The following is an 18,031-nucleotide window of genomic DNA, read 5'->3' as shown; positions in this document are numbered from 1 at the left end:
AGCTTCAGACCATGAAGGATTTCAGGCAACATCAACTTTTCTTTTACTTTCTTTATTTTCTTCCATAAAGGATTCATTTCTATTTAAGTCTCCAGCTAATCTTGTTTCAGAAAGCATTAAGGAGAATTAAAAAAAACCCAAAACCCAAAGGAAGGAAAAGCATCTCAATATTTAGACTGCAATTTTGTATTTGTTTGTTTATAATCACAGTGAAACAAATTTTTATTTGTTTCTTTGGCATTAACATAAAAGCATGATTAAGTAGCTTGTTTACAGAACTGCAGCAAGATCTGATAAGAATATTTTTTTTAGTGTCTTTAACTAGCAAAGAGTTTTAGCTCATTAAGTCCTGTGGAGATAGAAGTCTAAGATTCAAAATGAAGAACAGAGATAAAGGGAGTTAGAGCAGGCAGAAAAGAAGACAACACATCTGTTAAGTAATTAAACCTCTATTCCAAGAGGAAAATTGTAAGACAATAAGCTCAACTGGAAGAAGCAACAACAGAACATCAAAAAACTGAAAAGGTAGGTCAAGCAAAAAGAAGCAGATAGAGGTATCATGGGAGAAAGAAGAGATACACCTCATTGTCACCCAATTCATTGCAGATCTTTGAAATGCCACAGGCCCCTGAGGCACCAAGCTGGTGCTCTGGGCTATTTCCCACCACTGCCATGTGATGGAGGGATGGCATATCTGGGCCCTACAGCTGGATATGGATCAAACAGCTGTTGGGTTCCAGCCAAAGCCCACTTTAATTCTATGGTTCTTTGCATAGAAATGACTACTTTCACTGTTTCTATCACATAAAAACCAGTAGAAGTTATAATCACGCAAACATATTCACAAGTATTACTCCAATACTGGATTACAAGCACAAAAACAATGGAGAAGATACCCTCAGACTCTCAGAACATAGATCCAACTATGTACCACCTAGTCACAAAAATTTTCTTCATGTTTTCATCCTGGGCTAGCAATACATTAAAAACAGCTGATCTGAGCTGTGCTATGTTAATGCTACCCTTGTTTTCCTTAATTTAATACTTTTTGAAGCCACAGAATACAAAGGTGCATTTCTCTCTGAAACATCCATGTCAGGCATAAAGTTCACAGAAAACTGTCATAATTCTGAGTAAATGTCACGTCCACAGCCAAGACCCACTGTCTAGCTATAAACACAGGAAGCAGTGGTGAAACAGCTGAGGACCAAGTGCCAGACCTGACGTAACAAAACTGTTGCTCCTTAGTGAAGTGGGAGCTGGGAGCAAGTTTTGCGTAAGAATGATCTCAACCAGAAGGCTCCAGCGTTAGGAATAAGGATCAAATCAGGTCCAGTGTATGAGTCAAACATCTGTGGCTTCCCAAGATGTTCAAATACTGCATGGCAGTGCACAAAACCAGAACAGCTGCTTAAGGGTGGAGGACAGCTTTTATAAATGAGCCGTCTCCCATACTCTTCATGCTCTGTAATGAGGACTCTCAGGAATGTACTTCTTTCCTCTGCTGTGCTCCTCCACCACCCCCCTAAAACACAGTTCAGTTTGCTAGATACAGCTTCCTGCACAGCTGCAGTGCAGGAGGAATATAGGAGATGATGGAAGAAAACTCAAGACCTGCCTTGCAGCTCTTTTCAATGAGGATAATGTCACCAGTCACCCAGCCTGGCATACGCGAAGCACAGCTGAACTCTGACGTCCATCATGGCACTCCCTTTAAGTGACCAGTAAAAGACTTTCTTCCACATTAAGGTACTTCAAGAATCCCAGGAACAAAACAGAATGATGATGGATAAACTCTCCTCTAAAAAAGGAATGGGTCACTCTTAGACCAGAAGATGCAGACACAAGCTAAGGAAACAATTTATCCTGGAGTAATCCACTACACACTGCTGACCATAACACCACACACACTGTGGCCACGGACAGGGGTCTGCAGGGCCTGTTTGCTCTCACAGAAGAGTGGCGATCGCCGGTGCTTTTAAAGTCATCTCCTCTTCAAACAAAATCTAACTGCTATTGAAGCCACATCCTATCTTTAGTCTTTTGCTCATTCATTCATCATATTCTAGCTTGCATTTTTAGATTGTGTTCCTGAAAGTGAGGAGGCTGGAATCAGTAGTCACTACAAATCAGATGCTGATGAACAACAAATTGGAGAGGTCAAAGGTGCTATGGGCAACTAACTAATAATTATTAATTCTAGTATTAATACATCACTATAAAAAACATTCAGAATAATAAAAGCCAATAGTAAAGTATTTTCCAATAGTGTATGTTTGGTTGTTTTTTTTTCTTTTAATTAAGAAAAGTTTTGATTCATTTCTTGAATATACTTGCAGAAGAACAGGAACAAGTCAGAAAACCAATTGCTATTCATTCTGGGGCTTTTGAATATATTCATATATATGAACTCATGAAATGGAAATAATGGCTTTTTACCACTGCAATTTCAATGGCATTATTGCTGAAGTCTTGTCCTCAAATCTTAGAAAGACACAGATCTCTTACTTGCACATATTCTGTGCAGAACAGCTCCTTAATGCACAATTTAGACTTCACTAGAGCTGACGTCCTTTCAGCCAACATCTACTACACCTTAAAGACAGCTTGAAAAAAAAGGTACTATTGAATGTGAAAACCTGGAAATGAGATATGTAAGTGCAAGATAAGAATATGGACCTGACGATTTACAGGAATGTCCCCTCCTCTGTCAGAGCCTATAAGGTGACAGATAGCAAAATAGACAGCAGACATTAATCAGAGGATAGACTATGACCTGTAAGTGTCATGTAAAGGCAAATTAAAATGCAGGTGTACCACCGAAGATATTACACTTGGTCACCTATTTGGTCTGCTTTGTCTCTTCCTCTGCCTCTACTTCCCTTTCCTCCCATAGCAGTTGCACCTTGGGATCACCATTCAGGTGCAAAGTAATTACTCACAGATGAGTTTAGAAACAGCCAGACTGGCTGCTGAGGGCAGCCTCAGGCCAGGGGAACACACACACCACTGTGACTGATGCCACTGGACACTTCCACTTTTCACTGCTGACCAAGGGCCATTTGCTGGTCACCAGCTTGCAAAGGTCCCTGTCCAGCAGCACAGCTGTACAGGGTTGTTACTTTTCAGACAAAGTCCTCCCATTTTTGCTTTCCCCTACCTTGCTGAGGTCCTGCTGGATGGCAGACCTCCCTCTGGCTTCTCAGGGTTCCCTCCAATCACTGTATACTTAATTTGATTTCCTTCATGTATAGTGAGATATACAAAGGTGTCTAGAGGCATGTTAACCAGCATGCCAAGAAGGAATACAGTTGGTACACGAGTAATGGCATCAGAAAACCAGAGACTAAAAGAGAAGCATGACATACTGAGGGACAAAGGACGCATACATGGAACAGTAAGGCCTAATAACTTTGGATAACAGCATAGACATATATAAGAAGAGTTTTACAACTTATGAGATGTGTCACAACCATCAATATGATCTGAAGAAAGAACACTGTTGCAGCCTGTCATAGAGCCCATTGAAGTCCTGGTTTGGGACTGCAGAGTTTTTTCCCTGCTGGCCCAGAGCCCCTCCAGACGGAGGAACAGATGATGAACTCTCCCTGACACACTAAGATGAAATTCCTCATTCATGCTAGTACTCCTTACATTATTAATTCTTCGGTCATTGCCACAAAACGTTTCATCAATAGATTGGAAAAAATTCTACGTGCCCTACATGAAGAGTAGGGCTTTTAATCAGAATGTTGACCCCCCCACCCTGAAATCCTAGAAATTTTGTATGAGTTTGGGGGATTGAAATATGGAAACATTTCCTGAACAGGAGATTATCATGTTGATGAATAAGCCCAGTTTTCAGGTCCATAACATGCACTATCTGCATTTCAAATTTCCCTGGAGAAACAGGAATCAAGTCTTCAATGTTAAAAAGAACATTCCTCTACTCCTCCCAAGTCAGACATCTCCTCGCAGAAAATATTCAAGTGAAATAAAGCGCGGGTATTTACTGAATTCGTAAAATTATTAAAGCAAAGGTTTGCTTGTAGGTATCACTTTTTAAGGTTGTCTGCACCTACAAGGTTTCGTTTCCCCTCAATAATTCATATGGTCTGATATAACAAAGTAATAGGACAAATCCTTTTAAGATGTACACTTCACTTAATTTGTTCTTTACTGCTAGACTACACATAGCTCAAAGATAACGAACATTAAATACAAATCAGTCTTCAAAAAGGAACAAGTTCTATGGCCCTTAACAGACGTGTCTGGAAACTCATTACCACTAAGCTTGCACTAGCATTTAACAGTCTGTATCACACAGACTATAAGGACTACTGTGCTACCTGCTGGATCGAAATCTTTAATTTTTTTCTTTCACTACTCTTTAGCAGTAAATTGCCAGAAATGCCTAACAGTGCTATTTTCCCAGTAGTTTTGCCTAATATTTTTCTCCTAAACTTTTTTTATCCCAGGAGAGCCTGACAGTAAGCCTAAGCAGGAAATCAGCAACCCATTTCCTCCACAAAGAGTCTGAGAAGCAGGATTTTCTTCATCTTTCAACTTTAGTGTTTTGTTCATCAGAAGACTGCTGTTAACAAGATAGGGACACAATGGTGACCATGAAAGCTTCACAGAAAAGAAGTGGATTACACTGCAAGTTGATAAGAATGCAACACATCACAATACATGTCCTGCACAACTCTGACTAGTGATTCCAACATCTGAGATTGGGTCAAAAGCTTTTTAGGAGGACTTACTATCAGATAAGGAAGTAGAACTACAGTATCAAGATCTTGCAACAAAAAAAGGACAGCAGAAAGGAGCTCAAGGAACTGATAGTGGTGTGCAAAAACCTTGTTGCTGAAAATTTGCCAACATCACAGAGCTGCTTTAATCTTTTAAATCTCAGCAACTACTCAGGATCTTGAACACAGAAGCAGCAGATGGAATGAGGGATTTCAACATTTGAACACTCAAGTATGTAGTCAGGTCAGGAAGTGGAAGCATAAATATAACCATCAAGTGACCAACTGCAAAAGATACAAGATAGGACATCTAAAGAATACACCCTGTTAGCCTCAAGATCTGGAGTTACCAGTCAGATGCTAAGAAGTCTTGTCAACTTTGCTTTTAAAAGCTGTAAGTAATAACAGTCTCAAGAAGAATGAAGGTATTAATCCCTGATTTGGAAAGATACCCCTTACGTACCTCAACCGCAGCCAATGCAGAAAGAATAAATATCACTACACAGCCCCAGCACAGGATTCTAAGGATCAATATGCTCAGAACTGATACAGCAAGACTTCACCACCTACACAGGAAACCTCATGTAAAGTAGAGGCAACTAAAGGTCTGAGTACCATGTAATTAAACAAGATACATATAATCTTAATATGAATCTTGTGTTTGCTTTGATTTCAGAAAAATAAGGTAATATCTGTCCCTTTCTTTTTGTAACTCCCTTAGTTGCTAATTTAAACCTTACACCATAGTTAGAGGAGCACTGCTGTGTACAAACCACCATAAGCTGGCAAAGCCTTTGTAACAAGAGCTCACCACATTTCAGAGGAGCTGAGAACCATTAGCTGTCTACAATTCCAGTTTTATCAGGTGGATCTTCTTTACTGAAACCTGAGGGAAGTTTCAGATTTGCTATGAACACTGAGTCCTCAGCAAGTATGCACCCTTTTTGTCCACTTCAGAGGTTGAATATTTTGGTAATACACTTTCACAAAACCAGAATGCTCTATTTGACAGTCAGAGGAGGCTGCAGCTTTGTTGTAACAAACCTGAACACGAATTTTATTATTTAGGTGAACATACATATGAGTGTGAGGTATATCTCACACTCAGTTACCTAAAGTGCACTTTACATGCAAATTAACAGTTTTATTGTGCAGTTTTATCATTCCCTCATACTGCAAAAAGACGTTTGTTTGCCCTTTATGCCTTTGCACTAAAGCAGCCAGTCAAATGAATCTAATATCAAACCAAGAGCGTGCACAAACATTAGAGTAGGACAATACAGAAATACGGAGTATTCGTGTTTTCCTCAAATTTACTATTTTCAAATTTGGAAAGGCCAGCCATCTTTCCTCCTCATTCCTTTCAAATGATAATGATAAACTATTAAAAAAATAAGCATTTGGAACTTTATAGCATAAAAACTACAAAATGCATGCGGTACACCCACAGCTCTGGAACTTCTTTGGGTACATTTAGTATCTTTTCTCCCACTACTTTTAGTCATCAAGAGATTTTAAAGACCTCGGGATGTCATTCATCTATTAAAGCTAACTGCAGGTAAGCTGTTTTTCAACCAAACAGAAGCTTACATATCCTTTACTTATTACATGCTAAAGGTTTTTCATCTCAAATCAACTGAAAATTTTCAAACAAAATCTTCCAAGATTGATATTTACAATATAGTGGATATTTTGCAATAGTAGGCATATTTAATGCTTCCCCTTGTCATTTTCATCATTCTTTTGGGGATATATCAAGTAGGATAAACAGGCAGATACATTCTTCAAAATCAGACATTTGACAAAAGAAATGAAGTAAATGAATACTTTTCAAAATCTTTCTCTGCAAATTGGAGATTCTTCTGAAGAATAATCCTGTAGATTCTTTTAAAGAATAATCCTGTAGAGAAGGTGTGTAAATGTGTGTAGTCTTTTTAAACAGAGTCCAATTTAGCAACACACAAATTCAGCCAGAAGCTGCATCCTCAATGAAACATCAGATTCCTCAGTCATCCTGAACAGTTTTTATCCTCAATAACAGCCCTGTCTGGCAAAGCCAATGCAATTGTTCTATTGTCGCAATGTGCCTTATCTGATCACATACTGGTATCGATGCACAGATACCCGAGTTAGTCAGCTAAAGCACCTTTGGAAATGATAGAGCAGAAGCATGTGATTTCCAGGGTGCAGTTCACCTTATCCTGACACATATGGCTAAAACAAATCAAGAGGCACTTGGGATCCAATCTTAATGAAGATTAATAGTTGTAAGGAGCCTAAGCCTAAGATCTGGCTTAAGAAGAGGGATGGTACACAGCAGATGAGATGAATTCTCCCTTTCCTGTTTAAGGAAGTTAAGAAAGAAGGGGCCTAGGTCATTATTTACTAAACACTTTCTAGAGACAGGAACTCCGAATGGTACAAGTCTAGGAAAGACAAGATATAAGCTGCATTTCCAGTTGAGCCATGAGTCTTTACAACACCTTTTGCTAGTGCCAGTTAAAAATCACAAGGTCCAACACCGCTGCACGTACATTATTTTTCTTCTTCATCCACCTAGTTCTTATTTGGGTTGTCTTAAACCAAAAGTATAATAACAACAGCATGTTATATAAAACCAATAGCATTGTTAAAATACCACATGTTCTTTACATTGAAGTTCATCACAAGAATCCAGCAAACACTGAGTCTGATTACTTATATAAAGTACTTGAAACAAAACCTGCCAAACCCAACACAAGCTACATCTTTCTATGTAAAAAATTACCAACATCCATTGGTAATTACCAGCACCCATTAGTGCCCACTCACCAGCAGCTTGAGCACCAAGGGAGTCATTGGAGAGCTGGAATCTAGGAAGGCATCAGAAGGTGGGACAGGACTTCCAGCACAGACTCACACCAGCCACCACCTCTGTGCCAAGTGGAGAGGGATCCCAGCTCAGACCACAGGGACAGAAGAGGCTCTGTGCCTCCATAGGTAGAGTCCACAGAGCAGAAACCCAAACCCCATCTCCCAGATCATACTCCACACCTCTTTTTTACAGGCTGAAGGGATAACATTCATGGCCAGAACTCTGAATACAACACACTTTTCCTTTGTTCCAAAGGATTGAATTCAAATTTCCATCTACAACATGTCACTCTAAATATCAGTGCTCTAAAATCTGATACCTGATCTCCAGCATTACATAAGTTATACATATTTTTAACAATAACTACAAGATCACGAAGAATTGAAGACTGGGATATTTCAAACGCCCAGAAATGTGTGTTTGATATCCATGTGTTCCTACTTAAATTAACATCTGGCACACAGGAAGATGGAAATCTGCAATTGTCTTGCATAGAATATGTTTTTTTAAATTTTATCAGACTAAATACATTTTACTACATACGGCTTCTCCAATTTCCTTGCATTATATCCAACTTAGAAACTTCAAAATCACATCATGTAAATTCTCACTAGCTCTGTTCATCCAGACAAAACTGTAAGCAGAGGCCTTCCTTTAACAACTTGCTGAAGGTAGATCAAAAACTCATGAAATGAAAGTTTGTGCGTGTGCACCTACTGTCAGATTCTTGTCCAAAACCACAATACAACTACTACAATGCCCATTACTATTGAAATACGAACTACAAAAATTATCCAAGGGCATTGTGCCTGAATAATGCAGAGTCTTAAAATATCAAATAGAAAATTTAGAACATCAAAAAGGAAGCCTGATTCACAGAAAGACTCACACCACACTAGTAAGTTTACCAGCCATCTGACAGGCATCTTCTCATTCAAAATCTCCTCTCATTCATAAAAGGAACTTGAATGAACTATTTTGCAACAAATTATTTCCTTAGTCTATCACTGGGTCTTGTCATTTGAAAATGTATACATAACATCACTCCATAAATTAGATTTTTCCTCCACACAGACATGAGTTCTTTGCAGTGCATCACATAACACAACTGATTTACTCTAGGTCTGAGGCCTGGCTACTTCTAATATTCATAAACATTCACCATAACATCATTACTCTGCCACATACACAAGGAATCCTCTTGAAAAGGTTATCAGGAAGGCAAAACAATGTTTGAGTCTACTGGACTGCTTAAAATTATCCAGTTTATGATCACAATAATACCTACTATTTCTCATGTTCTTGATCTGATCTTTTTGTCATGTGAAAGAGTGGCAACAAAATCAGGATTTACATTGCCCCACTTCCATACAGAGGAGTATGGAAAACTCCTGCATGTATTAAAATAACATTACAGTCTACACACTAATCTGCATGTCATCCTCATGGTCTTCCACTGCAGACACTTTAGCTGTTACTTTTGTTACAAATCTGCCACTAGCAAATAGCAGAGCACTTAAATCACTACCTAAACTCACAGGAATATCTAAATCTCAAAACAGCACAGTATCTGCTCACAGATGCATTTACACAGTTTAAACTTCTACACATGTTCTTGAACTGAATTCTGCATATACAAGTGAGAGGGGAAAAAAAGTAATTAAATTACTCAGAATTTATTCTTCTATTTCCTGCCTATGTAAACATGACACTTCTGCATTTGCATCACCTTGAGATACTAAACTGATTCAGGCAGCAAGGCCTGAATCCAGACTAAGGCAAAGGGCTCTTGGCTCTGTAAACAGTAATTTCTGTACCAATGTAAATTAGATATTTTCCTTTCCTTTTTTTTCCCCAAAACAGGTTATAAGAACAGAGTTTGCTTTGGAAAATTTTAGAATTATTTACTCTAGTAAAAAGTTAGCAATAATTTAAGCCATATTGTTCACTGCACGAAGTAAGAACAGGAAAAATGCTGACTAAAGAATGTGGTTCTGAGTACAAGATTGTCAAGAAGCTAAGGCTGAAAAAAGATCACAGGATGCTGCAAACATTGCTGAATTCAGCACATTTGCTATTCAGAGGCCAACAACTTCACAGATATGTACAGTGAAAAAATAAAGCCACCAAAAAGTCCACCTAGCCCAAGACACGTTTCTATTTTGTAGTTGCCACCTTCCCAATGAATATTCTATTTACTGACACTGTTTTCCAGAGATTTTAACATTGCTATTCCTCCCCTCCCAAAAAATATAGAACTACTATCTCCATAACTTCATACTTCCATAATGTAATTATGTGAGATGTGCTTAGCCAACATAAATGAGACACTCCAGGCTAAAGAACCAAACCTCTTCAAATCTATATTTAAAACCTGAATGACTGTAAGGACTTGTATAATTACAGTTCCATTGCACACACACATAAATAAGCTGTCCTTCTAATTCTGCAAGTACTCATTAAAGATCAGTTGTACAGACTTAATTAACATCAGTTCTTCAGCAACCATCCTGCAGCCATGCTATAGAAATGTTATGATAACTTGCAGATTTTATCACTACTTCCACTACAAGCTCCCTTCTCACTGTGGATTTTTTTTAAACACTTCCAGATAAAAATGTAAAAAGACTAAAACTGAGGAAATTAGCATTTTAAATTCCTATTAGCAATTTAAGATATAGCTAAGAATTTTAAGTTTGCTCCTGTTAATGTAAATCATAATCAAACAACAAAGAAACAGAATCACCATTATAACCCTATCCTTTGTTATTCATAACTGTGCTAGCCAACATTTTTTTTACTATTATTTTAAAAATTTAGGTGCACTAACCTAAAGAAGATGTCCTGATTTCAGGACACATTTCTCTAATCTCCATTAGGAAGGATTGTTAACAATTTAGTACTAAGTTTTTTCAGATTTAAAATATTTCAGAGTGAGAGATTTTTCAGAGATGTATTTGAGAGGGAGCTTCAATGAACCTTCTTTATTCTTGAATGATTTCCCTCAAAAAAATGCTCTAACATTGCATGCTATGTTCAAATACATCCTCCTTTCTTTAGGTCCATCGTTTTCTTAATGTACATTTGAAAGGCATAGTTACAGATTTAAAGATAAACCAATCATTGACTAGAGCCTGAGTAGACCAGGACAGTCACTGCAATCTCCACAAAAGCATAGAATTAGAAATCTAGAATCAGTTTAACTAAGTTTAACTCCACTAGACTCCCAGCAGTGTGGACAAGGATGTTGTACACGTGTAACTTACTGACAGCCCACCAAGACTGTCCTCCACATCACTTCAGCTACAAAAGGTGCACTTCTAGAGTCTCATACAGGAAATCATAAACGTTAACAACCACATAAGTATGAAAAATGCTAAATGCAAACTCACAAGCAAATGCTTGGCAGCTTTTTCTTTTGACTTATTGTATCTTTTTTCCTATTCTTCTGCAATACTTTCCACCCTCCCCTGCCAAGTACGTTGCAAGTTTGCTTTTCAGTCCCAAACACCAAGGGCAGAAAGCCCAGACCAAATATTTCTTTGGAAATTTGTTCTAAAGCAGCTAGGTAAGTCTGAGCAAAACTAACAGAGTTTATATGCAGAGGTCTTGGTCACATCCCTCTTCACACTTGAAATGAGGCTGAGTTCAGCCCCAGGAGCAGCCTCGGAGATTTCAGTGGAGCCACATCCACACATATGGGCTGAGCTATAAACCCAGGCTGAACACAAGGGGTTTGTTGCCACTCACAGAGGGTTGGGAAGCAGCTGCCCCACAGCACCCTTCCCACTGGAACTCAGCACTGAAGGGACAACTCTATTGAGGCTCCTATTTCTACCTTTTCTCCAGAAGGTAATAAGTAGATCAAAGTGTACAGGTTAGGTACTTTAGATAATTTCTCTGACTACTAAACACAACATATTCCAAATAGGTTAAAAAAGTCACTTTCTTATATTCCTCTTAGTTTAAGTGAAAAAGGTTTACTATTATTTGGGAAACAGATGCTTAGTAACAAACCTTTGGTTATACAGTACAAAAGAAGAAAGAAAAAAATACATCATAAATCCAGAAAGTGGCACAAGTAACCTCTTCAACCTGCATCCCCTTGATAAGCATGAGGTGCACCTCAGCTGGCCCCATGTAGACAGAGCAGGGCCAAAGCCACAGAAGAAGAAAGCCAGCACATAGCAGGGAACTCCAGCGACAGGCTAGGCTGATACCAGGCCGGCCCAACAGAGCAATGCTTTAGCTCAGCCTAAATGGGGGACTCCTCAGATGAGTCCCTTTGAAGGGAATACACTGTAACCACCAGTTCTACCCAGAAACAATTTTATTAAGAATGGTAATGGACAAGTTTCGTTTATGTTTTGATCTACCTCATTCACCCATCATCTGATCTGCAGCTGGGGTCTCAGGAAAGGAATAGAAATTTAAATGCAAAAAAAATTTAAACTTCGGCAACAGTGACAGATAAGAACAAAGAAATTATCTCAAAAACACAGAGCTTTTTACTAAAGCATTTTTAAAGACTGGATCAGCCTGAAAGTTTTTGAAGAGAGCTCTACAATTGCACATGTTGCGAGCAATTGAATTTTGCTTTTTCTATTATTTTTGTTTATCAAAATTGTTAACCGCTACTTAGAGCAGCTGTATTTCCACATCAGTTAAAATTGGTTCTCCTTTCTAGTAATTTAGCTCCAGTGATTCGTGTGGTTGCTACAGTGATACCTCATTGAGAAAAAAACATTCTAAAGGCGGAAGAAGAAAAAACGACAATGAAACAGCAATGTAAAAGCCTGTTCCATTAAACTCTGAAAATTAAACTCTCATTGTTTAAAGGAGAAAGAATTATTTCACAATGCTACTTGCATATAAAAAAAACGACTGTAGGAATGCCTGATTATATACACAGAACTTGCCAGCACAGCTCAGTTCTTATTGTTCAAGGACTGCTCCAAGGCCCCTCCTCAGGCAACTTCTTCATTTGATGGGAAGCCATTGACACATTGTGGAAGAGCTGCACATGCATTTCCTTGCTAGATCTTTGGTCTGTCCATGTTTTAGGAGAGGGGATTGTGACAGAAAAGCATGTGATTTCAGCAAGATGATTTTCAAAGCAGATTTAGGAAAAAAAAACATGACTACACATTTGCAAAAGTTTGCCTGAACTCACAGCATTTCCCACCATCTTAAAAATCAGTCAAGTCTCCAACTCCAAACTTTGGCATGTTGTAAGTTTACAAATCTAGTGATGCAATAAGCCATTATTGCTTCAAGTTTTATAATTCAAAGATTTCTTTATCATCTACTGGAGGGAGGAAAAAAAAAAAAAGTATGTCTTGCTATGAAATAATCACACTTCTGATCACATCACATCACACTTCTGATGTGAACCTTTAGAGCCATTATTATCTAATCATATATCAGCACTTCAACAGCTACAATCCATGGTCCCTTCACGAGCACTTTAAGCAAGGAAAGAGGCCTTAGGTTCTGTGTTTTGGGTCCCAATTAAATCTCAAAGCCAAGAAATATCAACATGAACTTCACAAGAAATAGACAAGCAAGGAAGCCATGTGGTTGAAGCCGCCTGTAGTAGCACATTTTGAAAGATTTAAATAATTCCCCTTGAAAACAGGGATTCAGTGGCTCAGGAACTCTGATTCACCCATGTACTCCCAGTTCACTCCACGACCATAAGAAAGTAACCTGTGACATTTCTATTCACTACATACCTCCCAACAGGTTTATTTAACAGCTCTGACAAGTATACTGATGAGAAGGACAGAGGCTACACCCTCCTGCTCAGCAAGGTCAGGAGAAAGCTGCAGCTCGGCTTTGCTACAAGGAACACAGAGCAAGGAAGTGCTTTGTGTCCACACTACTCCCTGCAAGAATATAGGACTTTGTCAAGACCTTGCTCTACATTAGTGTCACTATCATCCCTCAATAAAACCACTGCAGTAACCTTCATTCATAAGGTTCCTAGTGTTTGGGTTGGGTAATTCATACAAACACTAAGAATAACCAAAATTATAACAGCAAATATTAATGACTAACTTTTTTCAGAAATACTACAGGAATTTTGCCTCGCGATTTTAACCATTTCCTATCAGTTAAAGGTTGGAAGGATGTTTTGCTGACATCAAGTGATTACACCATAAGGTTTTCTGCAACTTCCTCGAAGGTAGCAGTATCAGACTGGGAAAAAGACCATGAGGTACTAGAAGACCCTAACAAAGGATTTTCTCCGGTTCTTTTCCATGAAGGAAAGGAACCAAGAGGGGCATAAGGAGAATGGTACAAAGTGAACTCAAATGAACTAGTATGCCTTACCTTGAAGGAAACAGCAACATACTTCTGCTCACAAATTTTAGTCACAACTTCTTGTTTTCTTGAGTGTATTTAATACTTCAGCAGGTATCAGTGATTAAAAAAATGCAAGTACTGATATAGTTCTGTGGTTAAATTACGCCAGTCTACAACTGCATTGTCACCAAATGGGATGGACCAACACTAAATACAGTTGTCTCAGAAAGTGCACACACTAGCAAGCATGTCCAGCTCAGGACAAAGTTTTGTGAAACAGCTAACCCAATGTAAAAGTTCCCTGATGCTCTAAGGGAGGTCTCACTTTCCACTACCTTCCTCTAGCTTTGCTTCTGGCAGTGAAGTTTCCTCTCTCTACTCCCCATAAGCTTTAGTAGGTTTCACACCGACTGAGATGCTGACACAACGCACTAACCTGGCAGAAAGCCATCCAGTCTCTTCTGCCAGGGCACCCAGCTCATTGAAGGATCCAACAACACACGTCACAGCCACCAAAAAACCCGTGGGAGAAGCAGCCAGCAACAAACTGGCAGCAGAGACAGGAGCAAAGGAGGGAAGAACAGGAACTCCAACTTCTGCCAAGGGTAAGCCATTCAACCAACCAACCTTCCTTCTCCAACTTCCTCTACATCCCAGAAACCACAGGATTGCTAAAGCTGACACAAAGAGGAGGTGTGAACATACGGCCAGAGAGCAGAGAAAGAGCAGTACTATTTCCGCCTACAGCCAGAGCTTACCACAGAGCCACAGACACTCGAGAGATAGGCTCGGCATGGGACAGGAGGGGCACAGCAGTGACACATCACGTCATGGAGCTGTTTGCGTCTCCACCAACTAGCAGCGTAATACCAGGCACAGAAGAAAGCGTGTGTACGTAGGCACAGACCAGCCACACATCCCACAGAGAGGCACAATTATGTTGAGTAGATACAATGGTGTAATATGTGTATATATATATATATACAGAATGGGTGAAAACGTAAGGAAAGACTAAGGGAAAGTTGCCTGACATAAGCAGAAGTAACCCCACAGCAATGATAGACAACTGATCACTCGAGTGGGGAAAAACAAAAGAGTGCATGCCTTGCTCTGACAACAGGAAGTAAGATGATACTGAGCTTGTTTGCTACTGGCACCCCAACAGAGGCCACACCGAATACGGACCATGCAGCAGACGCAGGCAGGAGACACTGGGAACTGAAGTGTGAGCACAACTGTGAAGAACGGAAGATAGTCCACCAAAGAGCACACCCTCCTGAGCCTCAGCTGACATTGCTTCGGCTGACGAGCATTCCCTGCACCAGCCGCCCGCCACCATTCACCCCCATCTCCTCAAAGGCGGGCGACTCCAGTAGTGCTCATTTCACTCTGCGCTACCTCCACACGAGCCCCGGACACTGCACACTGCCCACCCAGTCCCACCTACCACACATGCTGCCCCTTTTCCTTGCACTTCCCGTATCCCCACTCCCCTTCCACCTTAGGACCTCCACACCCCAGCAGGACCCACAACAGCCCCTGCCTGCTCCTCAACGCAAAGCCGGCTGGCCACAGCTCACCAACACCTGTCACCCCTAGGGCCCCCACAGCCCGGCCCGCCCCGCACACACACGGCCCTGCTTCCTGTCTCCCGGCACGACCCCGGCCCGGCCCCTTCTCCGCGGCACCTGAAGCGCGGCGAGTCCTTCAGACACTCCTCGAAGTCCACGGTCACCTTCATGGTGGCGGGGCACGCCGCTGCCTCCGCTGCTGCGGCTGCTGGCGGCGTTGGCGCGGTGAACCCGGGGCGAGGCGAGGCCGGGCCAGGGCCGGCGGGCGGGGCGGGGCGGGGGCGGTGCTCGGGGCGGGGGCGGTGCTCGGGCCGGGAACCGTGGCGGGAGCTCCCTGTGCCCGCCCCGCTCGGGCGCGATTGACGGCCCGGGCAGCCAGCAGCGACCGCCCGCGAGCCCGAGGGGCGCACTGGCCAATCACAACGCGAGAAGGGAGGGCCCAGTGGGGAGAGCAGCCAATAAGCGTGGCCGCTCGGGAGGGGCAGCCAACCGCCGGCACCGCAGCGACTGCTCCCGCCCCGGCGTGCTCAGAGTGACAGCCGCGCCTCCCGCCAATCGGCAGCTCCATCGCCGCTGCTTCCGCAGCAGGCGCCAGAGCCCGGCCCGCCCGGCGCTCGCCGCCGTGACGCTGCCGGGGGCGGGACGGGCCGTGTGGCACCGGGTCCTGCTCAGCCGGTTGTTGGTATTTTGATTTTTTTAAATTAAAGCTCTTCATTAAACCGGGGAACCTCTCCCTCGGGGTTGAGACACGCACGGGAAGGCCCGGCCGGGCCCCTGAGCAGCTGTCCCCAGTCAAGAGCGGTCCCTCAGCCGGGCCCCGCCCCCAGCCTTGGCCCCGCCCCTTGTCCCACCGGGCGCGGTGCAGCGGACGGTGGGGCGGGCGCTGCGGTAGGAGAGCACCTCGGGCTCGGAGACACACAGGGGCTGACATGGGCTCACACCGGCTCACAGGGACACACACTTGGTCACGCGGGCACACGCGCTCCCGTGGGCAGCCAGTGTCCCTGCTGAGGGTGCCGCCAGCGGGAAGAAAGCTCCAGCTCCGGGTGCCTTTCAGTGTGATTCACTTCTAAATCGAGGAAGTAACTCCTGGGGGAGACTCAAAAGGAGTTTTTGACGGAGAAATGCAAACCGCAGATTTTCCTGTCAAGGACTATCAAGTGTGCATGTTTGGGTTTCTTACCGAACCTTTGTCCGAGAATACTTTCTGAACTAGGATGCATCATATTTTGAAGTAGAGTGAATCAGAGTGAACAGGACCATGTTCGTTCTCTCCAGTTTGCAGTGAAGGACAGCAGAACATTGTAGATTTCTGATCGTTCATAAGAATACAGAAAAAGATCTTTAACCAGTTAGGCGCTGCTTATTGTTCCCAGATGTAAAACTGACAGACAAAGAAGCACCAGCCATCCCCACTCCTCCTCAAAAGCAGCGACAGAGAAGTAAAAGTTGCTATCCAAGTTAAACTTGTCAAAGATGAAGCAGTCACAACCTCACAGGCTCCATCCTGCAGTCACAAGGACGCCGTGCTGGGAAGCTGACACAAGAAGATGATGTTCACTCTTGGCTTCTCCAGGAGCTTGAGGAGCTGCCATACCTGCTTCCAGCAAGCCCACGTATCCCCTGCAGCTTTCACACCTCACCCCAGCATATGCACTAAGTTTCACTTCTTTTTTTCTCTCTTTCCTTTTTCCATATTCTTCCCATTCTCTCTCCTCCACTTCCTTTCAGTATTACTAGAAGAAACAGTCAATACAGAAGGATGGAGGGGAACATAAGACTTCATTCCAAGAAGCTGAATGCCTGTTGTACCTTTACTGTCCCTCCCTCAGTTAAGGTGTCCTTTCACAGAAGCAGAGGGACACACTTTTTGGTTCAGTCAGTTGTGGTTTAGGGTGTCAGGTTTTTTTCTTTTTCTAAGACTGGTGAAATGTCAGAACCAAACTACAAGTTACACAGATGTAACAACTGTATATTTTTGTGAGCTGTCCCTCACCAAAACTAGCCAAACTACTACTATTTTCATTAGGGATTCAAGTCACACCTACTCAGGACAAGCAGCATGTTAAGAAATATTTGTAACACTAACACTGCAATTATGTTGTGAAATCCCTTTTCAGCTAAAGTATGCAATTGAAAAGAGCCCAGCTCTGTTTTGAAGAACAGTTTTACTTCCTAAGGAGTAGTCGGTGTTAGTCATTTTCCATTACTCCATGCTAGCAAGTGATGACTCAGTGTTGACCATGAAGAGACAGACCAGCTGTGCTTAAATCCTACAACACACAAAGAAAAATACCTTGAAAAATGCAACTTTTTCTGTGGTGCTGCTATCTTAAGTTCATGACTCAGGTTACCAGATCTACCCTCAGGTCTAGGCAAGCCAGCAAATCTGACTGTGTGAACAAACCAATTTACATCAAAGTTACACTAAATAGGAGTCATGAGGAAATTGCAATACTGGTTTAAGAATTTATCTATGAACACACCTGCAAATTTTAGCTGTCAGTTTCTTCTGAAGAACTCCAAGAAGCCAAACATTACATTAG

At 41.7% G+C, this 18,031-nt stretch overlaps 1 protein-coding gene across 8 annotated transcripts in view; it reads right to left on the bottom strand.

Annotated features, from left to right (window-relative positions):
* The window catches only part of ACAP2 (ArfGAP with coiled-coil, ankyrin repeat and PH domains 2), a 63,871-nt gene extending 48,114 nt beyond the window's left edge, over positions 1–15,757 (bottom strand). For all 8 annotated transcript variants that reach the window (XM_032119170.1, XM_032119174.1, XM_032119179.1 and 5 more), the window contains exon 1: positions 15,603–15,757. In XM_032119170.1, the coding sequence (XP_031975061.1) occupies positions 15,603–15,655 (53 nt within the window). In that variant the 5' untranslated portion in view covers positions 15,656–15,757. The remainder of the gene's footprint in view (positions 1–15,602) is intronic.
* Between the last annotated feature and the right edge of the window lie 2,274 nt (positions 15,758–18,031).

Source organism: Corvus moneduloides, chromosome 10 (assembly GCF_009650955.1).
Source record: "Corvus moneduloides isolate bCorMon1 chromosome 10, bCorMon1.pri, whole genome shotgun sequence".
Lineage (NCBI taxonomy): Eukaryota > Metazoa > Chordata > Aves > Passeriformes > Corvidae > Corvus > Corvus moneduloides.
The sequence above is the reverse complement of the archived record's forward strand: the minus strand, read 5'-3'. Positions and strand labels throughout refer to the sequence as shown.